General features: G+C 41.7%; 6 protein-coding genes and 1 long non-coding RNA gene across 7 annotated transcripts; 5 read left to right on the forward strand and 2 right to left on the reverse strand.

Annotated features, from left to right (window-relative positions):
- Nucleotides 1–6,875: 6,875 nt before the first annotated feature.
- LOC306983298 lies at nt 6,876–8,910 on the reverse strand. The gene is made up of 3 exons (XR_013794334.1): nt 8,592–8,910; nt 8,026–8,296; nt 6,876–7,728 (listed from the first exon to the last, which is right to left on the reverse strand). It is a non-coding gene; the product is annotated as an uncharacterized lncRNA (long non-coding RNA).
- Nucleotides 8,911–9,057: 147 nt separating this feature from the next.
- Nucleotides 9,058–9,718, reverse strand: LOC306983291 (histone H2A-like). Its single transcript, XM_079583551.1, has one exon. The coding sequence runs from the start codon at nt 9,583–9,585 to the stop codon at nt 9,199–9,201; it is 387 nt and encodes a 128-aa protein (XP_079439677.1). The 5' UTR covers nt 9,586–9,718; the 3' UTR covers nt 9,058–9,198.
- Nucleotides 9,719–12,261: 2,543 nt separating this feature from the next.
- LOC306983270 (histone H1-like) lies at nt 12,262–13,065 on the forward strand. Its single transcript, XM_079583514.1, has one exon. It carries the CDS (start codon nt 12,306–12,308, stop codon nt 12,933–12,935), a length of 630 nt encoding a protein of 209 aa, XP_079439640.1. The 5' UTR covers nt 12,262–12,305; the 3' UTR covers nt 12,936–13,065.
- Nucleotides 13,066–13,737: 672 nt separating this feature from the next.
- LOC306983286 (histone H2A-like) lies at nt 13,738–14,321 on the forward strand. Its single transcript, XM_079583536.1, has one exon. The coding sequence runs from the start codon at nt 13,808–13,810 to the stop codon at nt 14,192–14,194; it is 387 nt and encodes a 128-aa protein (XP_079439662.1). The 5' UTR covers nt 13,738–13,807; the 3' UTR covers nt 14,195–14,321.
- Nucleotides 14,322–19,124: 4,803 nt separating this feature from the next.
- LOC306983278 (histone H3.2) lies at nt 19,125–19,610 on the forward strand. The gene has a single exon (XM_079583523.1). It carries the CDS (start codon nt 19,154–19,156, stop codon nt 19,562–19,564), a length of 411 nt encoding a protein of 136 aa, XP_079439649.1. The 5' UTR covers nt 19,125–19,153; the 3' UTR covers nt 19,565–19,610.
- Nucleotides 19,611–20,300: 690 nt separating this feature from the next.
- LOC306985740 (histone H4) lies at nt 20,301–20,612 on the forward strand (the record flags this gene model as incomplete). Its single annotated transcript, XM_079588341.1, has 1 exon — nt 20,301–20,612. One exon carries the CDS (start codon nt 20,301–20,303, stop codon nt 20,610–20,612), a length of 312 nt encoding a protein of 103 aa, XP_079444467.1.
- Nucleotides 20,613–21,448: 836 nt separating this feature from the next.
- LOC306985719 (histone H2B-like) lies at nt 21,449–21,826 on the forward strand (the record flags this gene model as incomplete). The annotated part of the gene is made up of 1 exon (XM_079588301.1): nt 21,449–21,826. The coding sequence occupies one exon, from the start codon at nt 21,449–21,451 to the stop codon at nt 21,824–21,826; it is 378 nt and encodes a 125-aa protein (XP_079444427.1).
- Nucleotides 21,827–24,238: the final 2,412 nt, after the last annotated feature.

Below are 24,238 nucleotides of genomic sequence, written 5' to 3' on the forward strand. Positions count from 1 at the left end.
ATATTATGTACTTTATTATGTCTTTCAATTCAAACACATTTAATACAAATAAAAGTACAGTTAAAGACATAATAAAGACAAATTTAATTTTTCCTTCTACTTTTTTCTTTTGTGATGATAATACCCCAACACAGCCTAAAAACACATAACAATAACCAATAGGACTACATAGTTAGACACTTTAAAGAAGGGAAAACATTTATTTCTATATAAGAATGGAATGCAGAATCCCTGACCACATTCACACACAACTGACAACCCTTCCGTGAGCACTTGACATGACAAAAACAATCTCTTTATATGTTGAGCATTCTTGTGTTGTTTCTTCACGATGACTCGCTCGCTGTAGTCCTCAGTTTTGGATAAAAGCGTCTGCTAAACGACTAAATGTAAATGTTTTATATCAAACTCTTATAATGACACATAATTCATAATAAGTTATACAAGTAATATTATTTAAGTATAAAATATTAAATATTAAATAAGTAAATAAATAAAATAACTAGAATTGAAAGCGAGGGGAGGTTATTTAGTTAATGTAGGCTAATTCCTTTATTTTATGGAATATTCGTTGATTTTAGAGTTGCACATATCTTTTCAAAATGTATACTTTTGCTCTTAATTTCACGTTATCCTCTCCATAATGCACTGTATAAACTAAATCTAGATCTTGCTTTCTCAAAAATAATAAGAACAAATAAAATAAAATATTGCTTTAAAAGCTGTAATTCTCAGCATTCTAAATAAGTATACGTCATCTTTATTAAGCTTAGGTCCTAAACCCAAAACTATATTTTGTATCTTTATTATATTTGGTTTTTTAAATTCTTCCCTGAATTACTTGTTGCATTTTTATTATTATTTTAAGTATAAAATATATATAGGCTAAGTGTAATGAGCTATAAGTTCACTGTAACTTATCCAACATCCTAAAGATAAATTATTATAATTAGAAGATATTTCTGGTGTTATAAAATATCGCATAGCCTATTATTTTTCCAAGCAGAATGTATTAGTCAGAATTATTGCGCTCCTGTTTGGCGCGCATGCGCGCAGCGGCACTCGTTCAATGTGAAGTTTACAGCAAAATGGAAATATTTGCTCGATTTTTCTAAGATTTACAGATGGAGAATATTCCTGTGAGATGTAAAGTTTGCAAACACCATGTCTCAAACGCATAAAACAGCACAAAATATATGCAGTTTGATGGTGGATCGATTTGATCTATGATCGACCTCTAGGGCTGCTTAAGGCGCGTGCACGCGCAGTTATCTAGACTAGATAAACCTGGATAACATTAGTGGGATTGCGTGAACTTGAATTACCTTTTATGAAACCGCTTTAGCCCCAACTTATTTGTTAGGTTCATTCAAGTCGGGTTTTGGAGTTTAATCTCCGCTTTTCTAAGCGTCTTTTATGGAACAACTCTGTTCACGGATCCGCGGGAACGACTGAAGCGCGGGCACGGTGTTCCGCCAGGCCAGTAGGGGGCGACGCCACTGTAAATAAAGGTGGTACGCGCCTATAGACTTTTTTTTAAACATTATTATGTAAATAATATATGAAAGGATATAGAAACAGTTTTAATTGCTTTCTTATTATTTGATTGACACACAGTCTTCATATATATGTGAATTTCTGTTTCAAGAACCAAAATCTAAGGTCGGGTTTTACTGTACTTGCATTATGTAAAATAACTACAAAGCAAACAGTTTAATTAAATTCATACTAGAATACTCTAATTTCCTTTTTTTGAGGGTATATCAGTAAAACCAAATATAAAACCAAAACCAATGTATTGCAAAATGAACAGTTTTAAATCAAAACCCTTTTTAAGAGTATAATAATAAAGCATCACCTGACCCGCAGCAGGGTTACTGGAGCGCGTGTTACCATGGCGATAAACACTGCTAAAGCCAAACCCCTTTCATGCCTAAAACCCTGGGGATGACCAGACCCGCACTACACCACCACTACACCACCAGACCCGCACTACACCACCACTACACCACCAGACCCGCACTACACCACCACTACACCACCAGACCCGCACTACACCACCAGACCCGCACTACACCACCAGACCCGCACTACACCACCACTACACCACCAGACCCGCACTACACCACCAGACCCGCACTACACCACCACTACACCACCAGACCCGCACTACACCACCAGACCCGCACTACACCACCAGACCCGCACTACACCACCAGACCCGCACTACACCACCAGACCCGCACTACACCACCAGACCCGCACTACACCACCAGACCCGCACTACACCACCACTACACCACCAGACCAGACTACACCACCAGACCCGCACTACACCACCAGACCCGCACTACACCACCAGACCCGCATTACACCACCACTACACCACCAGACCAGACTACACCACCAGACCCGCACTACACCACCAGACCCGCACTACACCACCAGACCCGCACTACACCACCACTACACCACCAGACCCGCACTACACCACCAGACCCGCACTACACCACCAGACCCGCACTACACCACCACTACACCACCAGACCCGCACTACACCACCAGACCCGCACTACACCACCAGACCCGCACTACACCACCAGACCCGCACTACACCACCAGACCCGCACTACACCACCAGACCCGCACTACACCACCACTACACCACCAGACCCGCACTACACCACCAGACCCGCACTACACCACCACTACACCACCAGACCAGACTACACCACCAGACCCGCACTACACCACCAGACCCGCCCTACACCACCAGACCCGCACTACACCACCACTACACCACCAGACCCGCACTACACCACCAGACCCGCACTACACCACCAGACCCGCACTACACCACCACTACACCACCAGACCAGACTACACCACCAGACCCGCACTACACCACCAGACCCGCCCTACACCACCAGACCCGCACTACACCACCACTACACCACCAGACCCGCACTACACCACCAGACCCGCACTACACCACCAGACCAGCACTACACCACCAGACCCGCACTACACCACCAGACCCGCACTACACCACCAGACCCGCACTACACCACCAGACCCGCACTACACCACCACTACACCACCAGACCCGCACTACACCACCAGACCCGCACTACACCACCAGACCCGCACTACACCACCAGACCCGCACTACACCACCACTACACCACCAGACCCACACTACACCACCAGACCCGCACTACACCACCAGACCCGCACTACACCACCAGACCCGCACTACACCACCACTACACCACCAGACCCGCACTACACCACCAGACCCGCACTACACCACCAGACCCGCACTACACCACCAGACCCGCACTACACCACCACTACACCACCAGACCCGCACTACACCACCAGACCCGCACTACACCACCACTACACCACCAGACCCGCACTACACCACCAGACCCGCACTACACCACCAGACCCGCACTACACCACCAGACCCGCACTACACCACCAGACCCGCACTACACCACCAGCCGCCACTGATATGAAGTGTTACTTTTTATTATTAAATATGTATTACATTAAAATCTGAATAAATGTATATATTTTTCTAAGTGAAAATGTCAAAAGTTTAAATTTATCAGTTGTGGTATAGAGAATGGGCAACTATGTCACGACGCAAAGCATTCTGGGTAGCGGCGGCCATCTTTTAGGACACGGCTGTTGTAGCTCTAGGCCATTGCACACTGAGTCCGAAATGTTCGTATGCGTTTTTTCGTATTCGTGATTCGGTGGCTCTGAATTTTCAAAGCACCATCTAAACACCGTTTAAACTGCTCGTTACGGATGCGAAAAACGCAGAAAATCGAACCCGTTTCGATGTTTTTTATGACGGACGAAAGTTTCGGAGGCAGTGTGCAAGCGTGATTGAATGGTTCTTTGACAATTCAGAGCCACCGAATCACGAATGCGAAAAAACGCATACGAACATTTGGCACAATAAATAACAACAATAAATAATAGTGAGCTGGGGGCTGTTCCATAATTAGAATACAAGCCAGACTTATTTTGGTTAGTCAGACTTATTGTCGGTTGATTCTGTTTCATAAAGCAAACTTAAAATAGTTCAAACTCAGTTACCCTGGCAACTTATGCTGGGAAACTAGCCTGGTCCAGGGCAGGCTAACTGTCAGGCTAAGCCTCAGTTGTTGCACAGATCCTCTAACACTGACCAATAGGAACACAATTACTGACAATCTCTCATACCATTATTTGACTTTATTAACCACTATAAGTCCAAAAATAAATATACAGTAAAGAAAATCAACTTAAGGCTACAATGATAAATTAGACAATATAGACCTACAAACATAGGCTATATATGTCGGGGTTTATATACATATATATATCTTACAGGTTTTATTTTCTTACTGGCTGAATGTTTTGTGATTTAGTTTTAAAAATATGAAACACAACATTTAAAAGAAATAATTACAAAAGCACAGTATACATTTAAACTGGTAAGATGAATCTGAGCTTAGTAATTGCTATATTAACCTACACTTGATTTACCCCATTACAATAGTCCCTTTACAGTTATTTATATCATAAAAATACACTAAATTGTAGATTTAAAATTCTAAATGAGGCACATCTAATGTCCAACAACCAATATTTTAGCATTTATATTTTTTGTACTTTATTATGTCTTTCAATTCAAATACATTTGACACAATTATACAAATGGATAGTTCATTTAAAGACATAATCTTTTCCCCCAATAAATCTTATTTTTCCTTCTACTTTTTTCTTTTGTGATAATACCCACCAACACATAAAAACAATTAGAACAACAACCATTAAGTACATAGCCACTTTTACATATGAAAAAAAAGGAAAAAATCAAACATTCACATATTTATATCAAACTCTTATAATGACACATAATTCATAATAAGTTATTAAAGTAATATTATTAAAATATCAAATATTAAATAAGTAAATAAATAAAATAACAAATAACTAGAATTAAGGGAGCGAAGGTTATTTAGATATGTATTCCTTTATTTTATGGAATATTCTTTGATTTTAGAGTTGCACATATCTTTTCAAAATGTATACTTTTGCTCTTAATTTCATGTTATCCTCTCCATAATGCACTGTATAAACTAAATCTAACCAAACATTCTTGCTTTCTCCAAAAAAAAAAAAGATTGCTTTAAAAGCTGTAATACTCAGCATTCTAATTAAATAAGTATTAATTACTTATTACTTACTTTTTTAAAGTAGCTTAGGTCCTAAACCCAAAACTATATTTTGTATCTTTATTATATTATATTTGGTTTCTTTAAAAAAAATTCTTCCCTGAATTAGGCCTACTTCTGTTCAATTGTTTTATTATAAGTATAAAATATATGAGTTTAATGAGATATAAGTTCACTGCAACTGATCCAACATCCTAAAGATAAATTATTATAATTAGAAGATATTTCTGGTGTTATAAAATATCGCATAGCCTATTAATTTTCCAAGCAAAATGTATATTAGTCAGAATTATTGCGCTCCGATTTGGCGCGCATGCGCGCAGCAGCGCTCGTTCAATGTGAAGTTTACAGCAAAATTGAACTATTTGCTAGCCTGGGAAAACCCAGACCCTCTCAGTTGTAACTGAGTAAGGGTCTGGCAAAGCTCCATAGACAATTCATTTCCACAGGGGCGTCACCAACGGACGTCGGATAGATCTAAAACCAATCAGAGCGATGAATGACATGACGTATGCAGAGCGACGGAGAAACATCTCGAGACTCTCAGCAATTCTCTGTTTGTGTTAACGAAAATGACCATTTTAAATCGCTTGAAACAGACGCGATAGCTGATTCGAACGAGTGATGTTGTGATGTTCCACGGCGGCATCCATGTCTGTAATGTACAAAATCTGCGTCACCGTCTCTGCTCTGTCGTCATCGTGTAAAACGTTTCTGATTGGTGCCGCGATTTCGGCGGATTGGAAATGGGTTTCAATGGGCTCTTTGCCAGACCCACTTGCAGAGCAAATCTAAATTTGCCGGAAGTGGTCTGGGTTTTCCCAGGCTAACTATTTGCACGACTTTCTAAGATTTTCAGATGGAGAATATTCCTGTGAAATGTACGTTTTGCAAACACCATGTCTCAAACGCATAAAACAGCACAAGATATATGCAGTTTGATGGTGGATCGATTTGATCTATGATCGACCTCCAGGGCTGCTTAAGAAACGCGTGCACACGCAGTTATCTAGACTAGATAAACCTGGATCAAATTAGTGGGATTGCGTGAACTTGAATTACCTTTTATGAAACCGCTTTAGCCCCAACTTATTTGTTAGGTTCATTCAAGTCGGGTTTTGGAGTTTAATCTCCGCTTTTCTAAGCGGCTTTTATGGAACAGCCCCCTGGTGGCGGTAATTCTTTGTTTGCCAAACGAGGTTGTGTAGAGAAGAAGAAAAAGGTAAACAAACACACATGGACCGTGCGAAGATAAAGCTCAAGGTTATCTACCAAGCGCTACTTGGACAAAATAAAGGCAATTAACGGGCTCGATCCGTACGAACACAGAGTGGTCGACTGACCTGAACAAGCTACCGCAAACAACATTTCCTGACGTGTTTTCTTACCTTGTTTGTGGTGTGACGCATACACATTTGAGCAGTTCCGAAATTATAAATCTCTATAATTACTAATTTACTAACCATATTTACCTCAGCATTGCACTAAGTTCAAGTTGTTATTTATTGTACTTGTTATATTTACACTACATTGTTACTGTGCAGGTCCTGTTATAATTACTCATTTACTTACAATATTTACTTCAGCGTTGCACTAAGTTCATGTTATGTGACACAAATAAAAAGATTTAGAATTGACAGTTTTCCATCATTTATAATAATAATACATTTTATTTGTGATACATTTTGTAATACATTTGATTTAAAGACACCTTACAGATCAAAACAGTTAAAATACATTTCAAGGAGGCAATGCAATACAAAAATAAAAAAAACAAGACAATGTAAAGAATAAAAAATAAAAAAAGAGAAAAAAAGAAGCAGTTAAACGAAGCCATTTGAAGGTAAAGTTAGGTTATTAACACATAGTATGTAACATGCAGTTCATAAGGTTTATGGCATGTTTTATGATTACTTGCCAATAAGATACTTGAGGGTGTGCCTGTGTTTGTAGTGAGAAAATGTCTGTGCTCTAGCTTTCAGATTTGATGGTCTCTCAATGTAAATTTCAAAGCAGTCTACAATAACTGAACCACGACTGCCAAAAGCCTCAACAAACTGATGTGGCATGATACCTTGCAGGCAATGTCGCTCAGGCCAGTGCACCAAAGGGCTAAGGTGTGTAAACATTGTAGCTATAATGTCTCTGAACGTGGTGGAAACAGTCTTATGAGCAATGTGCTGGATGGGCAGATTCAGCCTCAGGCGCAACAGAGTTAAGACGAGCATCTGAAAAGGCGAAAGTTTTCGGACAGTCTTTGGCAGGCAAGGAAGAAGCTGCTGCAGCGCGCCCATCAAAACATGGAAGCCCAGTGTAGTACTTTACCTTCACATCATCATCTTTAAAGAAATGCTCATCCATCTTCTTTTGGGCGAGCTCTTCCTTCAGTATCCTGTTCTCCTCCAGCAAGTGGTTAATTTCAGCACGCCTGTGGCGACAAAAACTGCATTCCTGCTGTTCTGTTATCCTCCGGTGCAGCTTCATCCACCTGTGACCTCTGTGCAGCTTCGTCCACCTGTGACCTCTGTGCAGCTTCATCCACCTGTGACCTCTGTGCAGCTTCATCCACCTGTGACCTCTGTGCAGCTTCATCCACCTGTGACCTCTGTGCAGCTTCATCCACCTGTGACCTCTGTGCAGCTTCATCCACCTGTGACCTCTGTGCAGCTTCATCCACCTGTGACCTCTGTGCAGCTTCATCCACCTGTGACCTCTGTGCAGCTTCATCCACCTGTGACCTCTGTGCAGCTTCGTCCACCTGTGACCTCTGTGCAGCTTCGTCCACCTGTGACCTCTGTGCAGCTTCATCCACCTGTGACCTCTGTGCAGCTTCGTCCACCTGTGACCTCTGTGCAGCTTCATCCACCTGTGACCTCTGTGCAGCTTCATCCACCTGTGACCTCTGTGCAGCTTCGTCCACCTGTGACCTCTGTGCAGCTTGCTGTCTCTTCGTCCTCCGGTTAAAACGCTGTGTGTGTGTGTTGTTTTGACTTCTGTGTGGCCAAGGTGTAATGACGGTACCCAGTCGGGATGACACTCCAGCATTTCTGGTTAGCCTGATAAAACAAAACAGGATTTGTTAGTCTGTGCTTGCAGTTGTCTGGATACCTGCTCATCCAAATAACTTCACACTCAAGTGTAAAGTTGATCGGATGAACGGTTACAGATACATAATGTAACAGTTACATACGTTATAGAGATTCCTTCCTTTATAGCTTAATTTTATAGCTATGCAGCCAGCTAACTTAGTTTTGCGAAGTTAGTACTCTTTCGTTAAGTTAATGTTACGGTTGTTGTGTTGTTACTAGTTTTAACCACATAACAGTTAAAGGTGTTGTAATGATAACTTACCTGTGTAGATTGCCGTGAACACACGAACATGTGTCGGGAAATGTTGCTGAAGGTGATGTTTGTCCGTCTTACTGTAGCTCTGCGACTTGATTTCCATTGTTTTTTTTCCACGCCGATCGTGAGAACGATTATGACAGTGTAATGCAATATGTGTTCACTATTCTGTCGTTTTTCTGAACTGAATTAGCCTAACTTACTTCTAAAATATACCAATATACTACCTCAAATACTAATATAACCGCCACTCTACGTTTCTCCCATAACCTCCGTGACCTAAAGTCCCACAATGCCTTGCGCTACTGTGATCCGCCGACGTCACGATCCCGCGCTCTATAATGTTTCAACAAACTTAATGTAATTAAATGTTTAGATAGCTAGTGTCCCATTTTAAGCAGGAAAAACATGGTTTCTCATTGATATCATGTTGAATACCATAGAGGGTTACATTTAGAAGAGAGGTGTCCTAAGTTTACACTTAAAGAGGTTATTTTTATCCACAATCAATCGAGTATAGGATGTTCATGGTCACACACACAGAAAGCTCTCCACCAGATAGAGTGAGTGGCTCTTAAAAGAGCCGTTGTTGGTCGGTGAGGGGCCGGAGCGCTTATTTGGCCTTGGCGGGCTTCTCGGTCTTCTTGGGCAGCAGCACGGCCTGGATGTTGGGCAACACGCCGCCCTGAGCGATGGTCACTCCGCCCAGAAGCTTGTTCAGCTCCTCGTCATTGCGCACCGCCAGCTGCAGGTGCCGGGGGATGATGCGGGACTTCTTGTTGTCCCGAGCGGCGTTTCCAGCCAACTCCAGGATCTCCGCGGTCAGATACTCGAGCACAGCCGCCAGATACACCGGAGCTCCGGCACCGACGCGATGGGCGTAGTTGCCTTTGCGGAGGAGCCTGTGGACACGGCCGACGGGGAACTGCAGCCCTGCCCTGGACGAGCGAGTCTTGGCCTTCGCTCGAGCTTTGCCGCCGGTTTTGCCTCTGCCGCTCATTTTAGCAATCAGTTCCTAAAGCTTCACAGTGGAAGAGAACAGATGAAGAGCAGCGCTTCCACACACTGGCTTTAGCGAGAGCGCCAGTCGCTCATTGGCTAAGAGTCTGGTAACATTTAAACCAATCCCTGAACTTCCCTCCGAAACCCAACCCCCTTTCTGGCGGGAATAATTATGCACGAGTATTTTTTACGGTTAAGGCCATGCAGTTAAAGAATACTAAAAGGACTGAGTGATATTAAAGGTCTTTTTACAAATCACCTAGTCAAAAACACATCGGAAAACTGCTGGGAATATGAGCAGACATATTGAATAGCGTTGGCTGGACAGCAGGCTCAACAAATAGGCATCAGTAATGTCAATATTAGCCCCACAGTGGCTCTGCTCTTCTCAATGCCAACAGTTGATTTGCAAATAATGAATGAATACATGTTCCAAAAGAGACAATAGTGCAGCAGCTTTTACAAACTGAATACTTTATATTATACAGATGGTTCTAAAGACGCAGAAACGTGTACAGCCGCTGCAATTATTCCTCACTTTAAATATAAATCTGCAGGAAGAACTGCTATATTAGTATTTACTGAGATGGCTTCAGAGAGCCGTGCAGTGTGTGCAATAAATCAAACCTACAGTACTTACATAAGACTTGCACTTACACATATATTGAATGGGAAATCTGAATCTTGGCAAGATATATTAATATAAGTACTTCAAAGTTTGTATAGAATCTGCCAAAGGATAATTAGAGTCAATGTTTTATGCGTGCCAGAATTGCTTAAGCACACAGATATAGACATACACATACCTTTGAGTAAATCACAAATTAAAGGTTAAGTTAAATTGTCAGAGAGATGGCATGAAGAAGACACAGGACGACAATTGTATAATATAAACAAGTTGGCCATGTAAGAACTGAATAATGGGAAGGATGATAGATATCTCGATTGAGAATTGGACACTTAATAAATCACTCATGATAAAGCATGATCCGGTGTAATCCTCTGGACCTCCAGTGTTGCTTTAGATTGTGCCTTTACTTTTCATTATTATCTATAATTTAATCATTTTAAACCCTTTCGGCTTTATATCTGTGGACCAGCAAGATTATCTTGACCTGCTTTAATATAATATAACATCTGGCCTGTTTACTGCTCCTTTTAGACACACAATGAAGGTCATAGAAACATAAATGTCATCTTTGTTTTTAATAAACTATAAGAAATCTGACTGGCTGGTAATATTAGCAAAGTTTACCGGGACAGTTTCTGAAAAGTGCATCTAGTTCAACATTAGGCTTCAGTAATTGGGTAATTTGCATTAAGACAAAATTAAAAATTAATTGTTGGATCCTTAAAACCTCGTGTCACTAAATCTCAGTCCAGCCGAACAAAGCTGGGAACTAATACTGTTTATGAGTAAAATAACTATCATTGTTTAATCAGTTTCAATAGCAAGATGATTTAAATTTAAGCACATCAATGTCTAAAGTTAGTTTAAGGTCGAGACGTTTCTCAGTTCTGAGTTAAAGAGAGATTGTGTGTGTTTGCTTTCACATGTGAGGCACAAAATATACACACTAATAAAGTGGAAAATTAGGAGAATTATGAGTCATATATTTTCTGTTGTTCTTGTGAGAAGAAATGGGAATCTCATGACACACAGATAAATATCTGGGCCAGAAAACTAGTATTTATAGTATGACTAAAACACCAAGGTCTGTGCAAATATATCAAGCATATACTGTAAATATGAGGACTATTTTATGAATTAGTTAGAAAGAGTAACATGTGCTTTATTATTTACATTCCATAATTTATCACATCATTGTATCCCAAGAGACTTATAAAGCAAATACAAAGCAAATATAAAATGCTAGAAATGCAAAGTTTCAAACATTGTCCAGAAAAGTACAAGCTAGAACAAGGAGGGAAATAAGAAATATAGAGAAACATAAGTTGTTTTTAAGTCACTTGCTTTAAAGGAGAAACTCATTCAGAGCTTTAACACAATCCTCATTCACAAGCCGAAAACTGAGAAACAAATGACGATTTACACTTTTATTTACACGATATGATGCACATCAGCTTATGAACACAAGTTAAAACAGTAACACTGTGTGATCAGACGTATATATTTATGATGATGGTGATGCTGATGATGAGGCCAGAGATGAGAGTCACAGACAGACTCTGATGATGTTCTTGTGCTTCAAGCGCCCAAAACAGCAGCTGTACCAAAGCCTCCTCACGACCCTCACCGATGCGGAGTCACTGAAGTCTCTCTCGGACTGTGTGCTGAACACACACAGGACGCCTTCAGACTCTCACACACTTTTACACTCAAACTTTCCATCACATTTACACACAGCTTTTCTCCGTGGCTGATACTCGCCTCGGATTTGAGCTGACAGAGTCAAAATAAACAGTTCCTCCTCGCGTGTTTTACTCTCTAATGAAATCCCAGAACCTCTGCTTGCTGTTCGCTTTGTTTTGACTGCGAAAAACTATTTAATCGCTCCAGTTTTGCCCCAAATGTAAGAGAAGAAAACACAAGAGTCCGCGGCTCGAGGACGCGCACAGACACCGAGCGGGAGGGTTGAGTCTACGAGGTTCTCATGTGTTATTTAAAGGCGCAGCGCCGCGCGAGCGCTACTCATTCACTGCTGATAGCAGACCGTGTTAGAAACGCTGCAGATCATCCGACCAGAGAGAGAGATCATGGCAGAAACCGCCCCCGCCCCGGCTGCTGCCGCCCCGGCCAAAGCGCCCAAGAAGAAGTCCGCTGCGAAGCCCAAGAAAGCCGGTCCCGGCGTCGGCGAGCTGATCGTCAAAGCGGTGTCCGCGTCCAAGGAGAGGAGCGGCGTGTCCCTCGCCGCGCTGAAGAAAGCGATCGCCGCCAGCGGCTACGACGTGGAGAAGAACAACTCCCGCGTCAAGATCGCCATCAAGAGCCTGGTGACTAAAGGCACCCTGGTGCAGGTTAAAGGAACCGGCGCCTCGGGCTCCTTCAAGCTCAACAAGCAGCAAGCCGAGAGCAAGAAGAAGCCCGCGGCCAAGAAAGCGGCTCCTAAAGCGAAGAAGCCCGCGGCCAAGAAACCCGCCGCCGCCAAGAAGCCCAAGAGCGCCGCGGTGAAGAAGCCCGCAGCCGCCGCCAAGAAATCGCCCAAGAAGGCCAAGAAACCCGCCGCCAAGCCCGCCAAGAAGGCGACGAAGAGCCCCAAGAAGGCGAAGAAGCCCGCGGCCGCGAAGAAAGCCGCCAAGAGCCCGAAAAAGGCCAAGGCGGCGAAACCGAAGGCGGCGAAGCCTACAGCCGCCAAGCCCAAGCGGGGAGCGCCCAAGAAGAGATAAACCTCTGCTATTGTTCATTCACATCAACGGCTCTTTTAAGAGCCACCCACTAACTCCGAGTAAAGAGCAAAACTCGTGTATTTTAATCATTTGTTAGTTTTTAGAGCAAATAGCCAGGATTAGACTTTCAGTTCACAGCTCAACTCTGCAATCTGAACGAACAATAGAAACACTTTTGTATCTAAAACTAGTCACAACGTTTTGAGAAACTTTTAAACCATTTCTTATGCATAATAATGGCCAATAAGCTTATGAGGGTTTCAGTTTAGTTCAGTTTTATTTATTTGTCATTGTTACAAGATAACAACAAAATGGTGTTAGAGCAAAAACAGACAGGCATATAGTATTAAGTTGTCCACCCATTTGCCTTATCAATATATGTCCCCATAAATTAAATTGCATTACCCGTAACTTATACCTAATTTAACTCCCCATGTGATCTTTAGTGATCACAGTTTGAATAATAAATTGTAAAACAGTGCAGAATATATACAGATAACACTATACTGGAGAATTGTGATAATACAAAAAACAATAAGCAGTGTTAAACTCCAGTATTACAATAGGAACATAATTCTGTGCAGTATTGGGTCAGTTTTATAAACTTTATAACTTTTATAGAATCCATTTTTGTATATTTGAAATTTCTCCCACAAATATTTCAATGGTTTCATCTCTTCTGTCAAATACTCGTGCATAATTATTCCCGCCAGAAAGGGGGTTGGGTTTCGGAGGGAAGTTCAGGGATTGGTTTAAATGTTACCAGACTCTTAGCCAATGAGCGACTGGCGCTCTCGCTAAAGCCAGTGTGTGGAAGCGCTGCTCTTCATCTGTTCTCTTCCACTGTGAAGCTTTAGGGACTGATTGCTAAAATGAGCGGCAGAGGCAAAACCGGCGGCAAAGCTCGAGCGAAGGCCAAGACTCGCTCGTCCAGGGCAGGGCTGCAGTTCCCCGTCGGCCGTGTCCACAGGCTCCTCCGCAAAGGCAACTACGCCCATCGCGTCGGTGCCGGAGCTCCTGTGTATCTGGCGGCTGTGCTCGAGTATCTGACCGCGGAGATCCTGGAGTTGGCTGGAAACGCCGCTCGGGACAACAAGAAGTCCCGCATCATCCCCCGGCACCTGCAGCTGGCGGTGCGCAATGACGAGGAGCTGAACAAGCTTCTGGGCGGAGTGACCATCGCTCAGGGCGGCGTGTTGCCCAACATCCAGGCCGTGCTGCTGCCCAAGAAGACCGAGAAGCCCGCCAAGGCCAAATAAGCGCTCCGGCCCCTCACCGACCAACAACGGCTCTTTTAAGAGCCACTCACTCTATCTGGTGAAGAGCTTTCTGTGTGTGTGACCATACACATCCTATACTCGATTGATTGTGGATAAAAATAACCTCTTTAAGTGTAAACTTAGGACCTCTCTTCTAATATTAATTGTCTAGTCTACGGTATGCAACATGATATCAAAGAGAAAACATGTTTTTCCTGCATAAAATTGGACACTATAGCAATCTAAACATTATTTAACTTTTAAGTTTGTTGCAGATTCTACCACAATGGTTAAATTGAAACATTGACATTTTCACTTAAATAAAATATATATATATTTATTGAAGACATACATTTCTTTAACCAGACACTTAAACACATTTATCCAGTTTTTAATGTAATACATATTGAATAAAAAGTAACATTTCATATCCAGCTGTTGCTGTCAGGTAACATTGTACTATAGAGGAACACAATTATTACCAAGTTATCATCATCTTCATCTCTGCAGGATTCAATGCCACTATATCCTCCTCTTCCTCATCACAGGATCACTCCTCTTCCTCATCATCTGCTGTTGTGTTTTATACCTTTTTTAGGTGCTATAGAAAATATGGAGATCATAATAATAAGTGGGTGGATGACATGACATGCAATTACCTGTCCATGATGTCATATACTAATAAAAATGGGTATTTGTTAAAAAAATATACCTTTATGTTGTTCCCCTGACAAGATTATTACATTATTACTATTACAGCATACCAGCTGTTGGTGTGTAAAGACCTCCACTTATCAGGCCTTCAAACACTGCGGAGCCTGGGAGTTAGTGTGACCCCCGGTATGCTTTCTTTCACACATCGGCCAGACTGTGAAGTCGTGCTTCTTTCTCCTGCGGAATATTGTTCGTATACGTTCCTCTCTTAACTTTGGAGATGCGGAAACTGTGATTCATGCTTTCATAACTTCCGGATTGGACTTCTGTAACTCGCTATACAGCGGCTTCCCACCAAAGCAATACATCGGCTTCAAACGGTACAGAACTCTGCTGCTCGAGCCCTTTCATATAATACACGATCTGCACATATTACCCTGTCCTTCATCCACTTCTGGCTTCCTGTGGTCCATCATCCATGATAAGTATAAGCTCGATGTTGTTAGTTAACCAGGAGATTAGCTTACCTGAACAAATGTCATATGGTGTGACCGTTTCAAGTCACACCGATATATTTGTCACACAATATTACATACATATTTTTTTAATGATAAATATTCAAAACATATTGAATGATTTTAATTGTGGACATTAAATTACCCACAACTAATGTATTCCTTTTCAACTTTATACTTGATTTAACCATGTTTGCACATTAAAAGATGCAATGCAGAGATGTCCAGTAAAGAGAGGACACAACAAGACTCGGCCGGGGAGAGGAGGACCTGAGGGAGAGCAGGGACAGTGAAGAGACCAGCTCAGGAGCAGAACCAACAGGGATTGGACTCTTGATATAAATGATTAACTACACACTCTCTTCTAATCTTAAAATGTTCATGTTGAAGCTTCTTGACGTGAGATGTTTGATTTACTCATATTTCTGAGTTTCTTAAATAACATTTAAAAACTTTTAAAACGATGTTAGTATGTTTGATGATTTTTATTCTTATTAATGTTTCAAGTCAAGTTTCAAGTTTGTATTTATTTATATCACATTTAAGAACAGCAACCAGGGCTGACCAAAGTGCTGAACAAAACACACAATAAAGAACAAGGACAAACCACACAATCATGACAGGAACTCACAGTGAATTAAAAGCTAAAGAAAAGAAAGAGGTTTTACGAGAGGATTTAAACACAGTCCGAGATTGAGCCGCTCTGATGTGAACCGGAAGGCTAGGGCCGCAATAGCGAAGGCTCTGTCCTCTCTCTTCTCCAGCCGTGATCCGGGGACGCCAGAAGCCTCTGATCACCACCGCAGGTTTCGTGTGGACAGAGTAGCTCAGACACATAGCTCGGTGCCAGATTATTTACGGATTTAAAAACAAAAAGAAGAATTTGAAACTCAATTCTAAAATGCACAGGTAGCCAATGCAGTGATTTTAAGATAGGATAAACATGATCAAATTTACGTTTTCTTTTGAGGAACTTTGCAGCAGCGTTCTGAACTAATTGGAGACGAGCAATATTGGGTATGCCAAAGTAAAGAGAGTTTCAATAATCCAACCGTGATGTAATGAGCGCATGGACAGCAATCTCTAAGGTTGTCTCAGAAAGGGAGGATCTGATCTTAGAGAGAAGACGTAGCTGGAAATAACAAGAACTAATCACCACATTTATCTGTTTTTCAAATTTGAGGTTCTGATCCCAGAGAACACCTAAGCTCTTAATGCAGGATGAAGTTGGATAAAAATAATCCAAATCAATGTTACTAGTTGTCATGGGGCCAAAGACTATAACCTCGGTTTTGGATTCATTAAAAAATAAGACATTTCTTCTAGGCATGCAAAAAGAGATTTCAGAGCAGTACCTTTGTTGCGTTTCAAAGGCAAATAAATGTGTATCATCTGCGTAGCAGTGAAATGGTACACCATACTTTCTGAACATGGAGCCCAGAGGAAGCAAACACAGGGGAAAAGAACGGGTGCGAGAATAGACCCCTGAGGCACTCCACAGGAGAGTTGGGCTGGCGAGGAAGAACAATGACCCAGTTTGACAGAGAAACTTCTATTTGTTAGATAAGATCAGCTGAGGACAGATCCCTGGATGCCCACAGAATATTCCAGTCGGTGTATGAGAGAGTTTTATGATCAACTGTCTCAAAGGCCGAGGTTAAGTCTAACAGTATTAGGATCCCAGCGTCCGTCGCTAACAGTATATCATTAGAGACCCTTAATAAAGCAGACTCGGTGCCGTGCAGAGGCTTAAACCCAGAGTTTCAAGAGCTTGATTTGAGCAGAAAAGACTGGAGTTGATTGAGAACCCTTTTCTCCAATGCTTTTGTAATAAAAGGGTCAAATAGGTCGAAAGTTATTAAAATCCCTATCATCAAGTGAAGGTTTCTTGAGAAGAGGTGTAGCTTGTTTTAGTGTCTCAGGGATAGTGCCTGTGCTCAAGCATTTATTCAGAAAAGACACCAAACATGATCCAACCGTATCAAACGTTTGTTTCATGATACGGGGAGAAAGAACACCAAGAGAGCAGAAGGAAGGTTTCAAATGATCAATAATTTCTCTGAGAGACAGAAGAGAAACTGGGTCAAAGACACTCATGTGGATGAAGAACAACCCAGTTCAGGAGAGACATTAGCAGATAACTGAGATCTTAGAGAGGGGATCTCAGAAAAACCTTGAGAGGGATTTGAAATCACATTTATTGGAGGATTTAGAGCAGAATTTAGCACAGAAAATAAAGCTTTTGAACTATGATGGGTTTTTTTTTAAAATTAAATTAGAAAAATACTTAGACTTAGCAGATAACATAGCTTTCTTTCAGCATTTCATAACAATATTAACTGTTGAAGTCATTGAATGTTGAATAAATATTAAATACACCTTTTTGCATTGACAAATCGTGGTGTGCTGCGGTTCATCATGTGACACTAAATCATTTGGTGTCACATTCAGAATTCTGACAAAAAAAAGAGTTGTTTTTTTAGTTATAAATCATGAGAAAGTCAGTGGAACACGAGATGACAGTATCAGCAAGAGCCACACACACTTGATAGATTTATAAGGCGGTTTAACATAATTAATCTAAAATATCTGGAAAGGCCGATGTCTTTGCATGATGATTTAGAAAAATAATACAAATCTGCACTATTTTTTTATTATTTAAATCTTAAGATAGTAATGATACAGATTTATGGTAAAGTTAGTGACTTAGGGAGAGTATATCCCATTTTCATTTGAATAAAAATATATTATTATCAGGCTTATATCCACCACCCACGTGCAGATATTGTATGTGGATTACTATTACTATAGAAGTGCATTACAAAATCATCCAAAAATATGTAGATAATTCTAACTCTTTTCCTTACAAATATAATATATTTGTTTTCCAACCCAGTGTGCCTGGCCGATATAATGTGCGATATAATGTTGCCTTGAGGTAACACACAGCTTAGCTTTTTTATTATGTCCTTTAAACATTTGATGATATATAATGTTAAGATCTTGAAAATACTTCTTTACTGACCAGTGAAGGTGACTTTTTTTTTTTTGTGGGTGATTAAAGAATGCAAACTAGTGAAAATATGGAGCCGTGTGACCTGTGCAAACAAGACACAAAATGGACCCTGTGGTCACGTGACCGCTCTTTTGCACTTCATTGATTAGTATTTGAGTTCTTCTCCCCTAAGATTGGTCTGACCAATAAATGGGTGTCTCATTTTATTAACAATAAACTAATATAGGCCTACACTATGCTGCCTTGAGCCAACACCGTATCATAGAGGGTTAAATAGTTATGCGTCTACCACACTCCACATCTGCTTCAGGGAATGTCAGTGCAACAGAAACTAGTCAGTGTTACTGCGGGTCTTTAGCAGCTGCTGCTGAACTATCCGGATGATGACAGTGTGTCTTAATATCTGCCGCAGAGCTTTATACTGTAGTGTGATTGTGTTCTGATCCGAGATCTGCAACCACTGGGAATTAAGGCGAGTATTTCAGAACAAATAAATACAGAAATGTGGTTTGTTACTCTGATTAATGAGCACAATAGTCCACAACTGAGCAAAGCGTCTTGAGCGGGAATCCCTCCGCGTGTTTGAAAATACGAAACGCGCAGTCATTGGCTAGCAGTCATAAGCCTACGTCACACACTAGCCAATCACAAGCCTCTGCATCATCGCGACACTGTGAGCTCGTGACGGTCCAATGCTATAAAAGCAGGAGGCGTGTAACAGAGAGCATCAGTTGTTCCAGCGCAAGCAGGACCGAGAGAGGAGAAACTGCAGCGATGGCCAGAACCAAGCAGACCGCTCGCAAATCCACCGGCGGCAAAGCCCCGAGGAAGCAGCTCGCGACTAAAGCAGCGCGGAAGAGCGCGCCCGCCACCGGCGGCGTCAAGAAGCCCCATCGGTACCGGCCCGGGACCGTGGCTCTGCGGGAGATCCGCCGCTATCAGAAGTCCACCGAGCTGCTGATCCGCAAACTGCCTTTCCAGCGGCTGGTGAGAGAAATCGCCCAGGACTTCAAGACGGACCTGCGCTTCCAGAGCTCCGCGGTCATGGCCCTGCAGGAGGCCAGCGAGGCTTATCTGGTGGGTCTGTTCGAGGACACCAACCTGTGCGCCATCCACGCCAAGAGAGTCACCATCATGCCCAAGGACATCCAGCTGGCGCGCCGCATCCGCGGAGAGCGCGCCTAGACCTGTGCACGCGCACCAAACCCCAACGGCTCTTTTAAGAGCCACACATCACTAACTATAAACGAGACCATTTCCACTTTAACGCTGAGTATAAAGCAGTATTATGCAGTGTGAGATCTGGTTTCAGTAAAGCATAGTTCTGGGTAATTATGAGGGGAAAAAGTGTAAACAATTACGGTTTCCTAAAACGCATTATTTGGCCATTTCTGTTCCCATTGATCAGTGTTTCTGGCAATTGGATCAGACCTTCAGTATTAACACAACTAAATTATTCCAATGTGACTATTTTCATTAAGCAGAAACAATACAGGATATGAGATCATTAATGCGCATTATCACTTCAAACAAACCAATGAGTGAATCTGAACTGGACAAGATATTTCAGATATTTCAATTTTTGTGGGACACACACAGGCCATACAGATAATTAATATATTCACTATAATAAATATTGTGATGTCTCGTGTCCCTCTTTGTTTACTTTGCTGAGCCTGTAGAACAGCGCTGTTCATTATTAACCAGTTCTACTGTAGATTATATTATCTGAATGTTTTATGTAAAACGAGGGAAAGCTGCAGATCGGAGGAGTGGCGGTTAAATGTTTCGCGCTCTATACTTTGGGGGAGGGGTGCGCGCATGTGACGCGGCGCTGGTTTCTGTCAGGTCCTGTAAGCAAGTATAAAAAGCCTCCATTCAACATTCGCAATTCACACTTGACCTGAACGATCTTGTAAGCATGTCTGGAAGAGGCAAAGGCGGGAAAGGGCTCGGAAAAGGAGGCGCGAAGCGTCATCGTAAAGTTCTGCGCGATAACATCCAGGGAATCACCAAACCCGCCATTCGGCGTCTGGCTCGCCGCGGCGGCGTCAAGCGCATCTCCGGGCTGATCTACGAGGAGACCCGCGGTGTGTTGAAGGTGTTCCTGGAGAACGTGATCCGCGACGCCGTCACCTACACCGAGCACGCCAAGAGGAAGACCGTCACCGCCATGGATGTCGTGTACGCGCTGAAGCGGCAGGGACGCACCTTGTACGGCTTCGGGGGATAAACGCCGGACCCGGAGACACTGACGGACCCAACGGCTCTTTTAAGAGCCACACACTCGCGCACAGAGAGAGCCATGATTTAACTGAACTAACCATAACAATATACATATTTGTGTCTTACTGACCAACAATGTATTCTATTAATCAGCTATTAAATAGTTAAAGGGTAATGTATATCCGACTTTCAGCATCTTTTTATTCTCCCCAACAGAAAAGATGCCTAAAATAAATTTCTCACATTTGCAGTTGCTCTAACGCGGTTATTTGCATAGTGAACAAAAACACAATTTAATTACAATGGTACCAAATAAAGTAGAAGTTAAATTCGGAAAATGAGATCACTGTTTTACACAAATTGGTTTCTATTTGCTATTTCTGTAGTTCAAGTAGTTCAGTTTCACGAATCAATGAAGTTCTGAGGAAAAGCTGTTTTTAAAGGTGCTCTGGCTGTTATTGGTCTCTTTTCTCCAAAAGTCCTTCAATGTGTTTAAATGGGGTTTTAATAAACGATGGCGCACAATATTTGTCTAAACCAGCTTGTTTTATCCAAATATTACTAAAATATATAAATACAAAGAGCGGGAAATGAAACAAATGAAACCACGTCGTTCAAACATTGGACGGTGGGCGGGGCTATAATTTACCCGTCTGTGATTGGCCCTCGTTCCACTCGTGATGCTTTGAGTTGTCCAATGAAACACGAGTTTACGGGCTCGGCCAATGAAAACAGGCAGTCAGAAGTTCCGCGTCTCCTGGTAAATTAGCATAGTGCGGTGAATAAAGGCTCAGAGTCGCTGCGGAGCTGCACGGACTCGTCTCTCTGTGGTCACTCCTCATCATGCCGGAACCAGCCAAGCCCGCGCCTAAGAAGGGCTCCAAGAAGGCCGTCACCAAGAGCGCCGCCGGGAAGGGTGGAAAGAAGCGCAGGAAGTCCAGGAAGGAGAGCTACGCCATCTACGTCTACAAAGTGCTGAAGCAGGTCCACCCTGACACCGGCATCTCCTCCAAGGCGATGGGCATCATGAACTCTTTCGTCAACGACATCTTCGAGCGCATCGCCGGTGAGGCGTCTCGTCTCGCTCACTACAACAAGCGCTCCACCATCACGTCGAGAGAGATCCAGACCGCCGTGCGTCTGCTGCTGCCCGGAGAGCTGGCCAAACACGCCGTGTCTGAGGGCACCAAGGCCGTCACCAAGTACACCAGCTCCAAGTAGAGCCGGAGCCGAGCACACGAAGGCTCTTTTAAGAGCCGCGCACACTGTCCTGTAGAGAGCTGATGGCGCTTGTAGGGATTTAAATGTTAATGTTCCAGCTTTTGTCTCCAATTCAGATTTTGTTTTTTTCTTTGTTAATATTTTGCGTTCTGAAAAGTTAGTATTTTCAACTTTGTTAATATTACAAGTTCTACTTTACATATGGGTCAATCACGTGGCGTTTCAATTCTGGTGTCCCAACCTTATTCATATTAAAAACGTATGCATTTTTAAATGCACTTCAATATGCACTTCACGATACTCCACTTATTCCTCTTTAATTACTCGTGTGAGAATTAATTATAAATAATTAATCTTTAAGGAACTATTGAGCTCAAAAGTCCTAAAATGTCATTCCGGTTAACTGTCCCGGCATAAAATCTGAATACAAAAATACAACACAAAGGTGTTTAAAATCTACTGTGGCTTAATTGTATTGATGTTTTCAATGATTCTTACAAAAATAGTGATAATACGGTACTAAGCTTATTTACATTTTTATGACAAAGACTTTTGTCCCCAAATTGTGATTTGTCTAATGTCATTCCTGGATAACAGACAGCATTTAGACCATAATGCATTGTGGTATGTCATGTGACATAATATTGTATCAAAAGGAAGACCCTGAAGGAGCAACATGTGCAACGGTCAGGAAGCGTCTCTTAAAATATTGATATTTTGACATTTCGGCCACTGGTGCACTTCGTAGCAATATCATGTGTCCTTTTGGACAACACTAAGCCACTAAAACACTGTTATCCAGAATGATATATGCATAACAATCTAGTTTTAAATTAACATTTGTAAACTTTTAGGTATAGTTATTATTGTTATATTATTAACATTATTTACATAATTGTGTTTTTTGCCATATTTTAGCTGTCATTCATCTTGATTTCATATGATTTAATTAGTCACATGGGCCATTATCATTGAATTTAACTTTTATAAGTCATTAAAACGTGTCAGTGTCTCTTACGTTGTTTCAAGGTTGAGTGTTGGAAAGAACAACGATACTGAGGATGTTTTTATGGTAATCCTGAAAAATATTGCAGAATATCCTCCCGTCTAACAATGGCAGGGTATTAATATAACCCATATATATGTGTGTGTTAGATTACACAATTCTGTTTCTTGTGGAGTTATAACAAGTTGTATTTACTTTATTGGAAAACATTTGTAAACATTTTCCAGCTTTTTTATTTATTTGGTTGTGAATTTTGAGTGATCAGCAGCCCAAACTGAGCCCATGTCTATATGAAATCCCAAATTGATTATATTAATTGTGATTAAAATGTAGTTTTACGAGCACTAGTTGTTTGTTAGCTCCAATTATGGATACCAGTACATGCCAACAATGGTAGAAATGTAATTAATTTACAAATTCATTACGTTATCCAGGAATGACATTTTCATGGGGAAAAAGATCTGATTTACCAAATAAAGTGGTTAATAACATTCTTGAAATGTCTATGTGTCATTGCATTACATACACAACTCTCTAATAAGTATAAAGGGTTTTTGCCAGTTTTATTTATTTACACATTTTAAATCCTTATCCGTCATTCACCCGTATACACATATACACACACTGGGCTGGATTTAGTCTCTGCACTTCTCTTCTTCATAATCCTGATTTATATCTTATAGTCAGCTGCAAATATGGCTTGACCCCAAACAATTCTAACAAAAGGTTTCTCAGAGGTTTACAGTAGTATCAGATGTACTTAAAAACATACTAAAAGTTTACCAAAGTTTGACTTTTCAAACTGGCGGCCGTCAGGTCCTTGAAATGACCATTACTCCATCGATTCCTCCTAGACCAGGAATACTGGTGCCTGATTTGGGCCATGTAATATTCTAATTAGCATATTTGCATGATAGATAAGTGATTACAAGTACAATTATATATTAAAGCAATTGGTTACAAGCATATTTATGTGAAAAAAAGTAAAATTTCCCTTTAAGTAATTGCATATTTCTCTTTTCTCACATCGTTTTGCCTAGTGTTGGTGGTTTCTGTGGTTATTAACCATTACAAAAAATAATAAATTCATTAGAACTGTCTGTAAAATTAGTCAAAACAGGGCTGCCACGTGAAGGCATGTGCTGATTGGCTGAACCTGTGTAGAATCACGGCACTTCATTGGCTGATGGCGCGGGCGCCTCCTCGGCGGCGCTGCTTGAGAGCGGAATGACGTGGACAAAACTTTGGGGACATGACCAGGTCTAGGCCGTAGAAACACCTTCACAAGACCCGGGGCAAACTCCATACAAGGCTCACTCACGGAAGAGCCTGCAGATCTTGAGAGAGGCCAACGCTGACAGAAGTGCCACCTTGAGAATCCGGTCCGGATCTGACTCCAATATCCA

Source organism: Phoxinus phoxinus (assembly GCF_949152265.1).
Source record: "Phoxinus phoxinus genome assembly, chromosome: 2".
Lineage (NCBI taxonomy): Eukaryota > Metazoa > Chordata > Actinopteri > Cypriniformes > Leuciscidae > Phoxinus > Phoxinus phoxinus.

Bases quoted from the DNA above. Each gene is read 5' to 3' on its own strand.
- LOC306983291 (XM_079583551.1), bottom strand. From the start codon at position 9,585: ATGAGCGGCAGAGGCAAAACCGGCGGCAAAGCTCGAGCGAAGGCCAAG.
- LOC306983286 (XM_079583536.1), top strand. From the start codon at position 13,808: ATGAGCGGCAGAGGCAAAACCGGCGGCAAAGCTCGAGCGAAGGCCAAG.
- LOC306983278 (XM_079583523.1), top strand. From the start codon at position 19,154: ATGGCCAGAACCAAGCAGACCGCTCGCAAATCCACCGGCGGCAAAGCC.
- LOC306983270 (XM_079583514.1), top strand. From the start codon at position 12,306: ATGGCAGAAACCGCCCCCGCCCCGGCTGCTGCCGCCCCGGCCAAAGCG.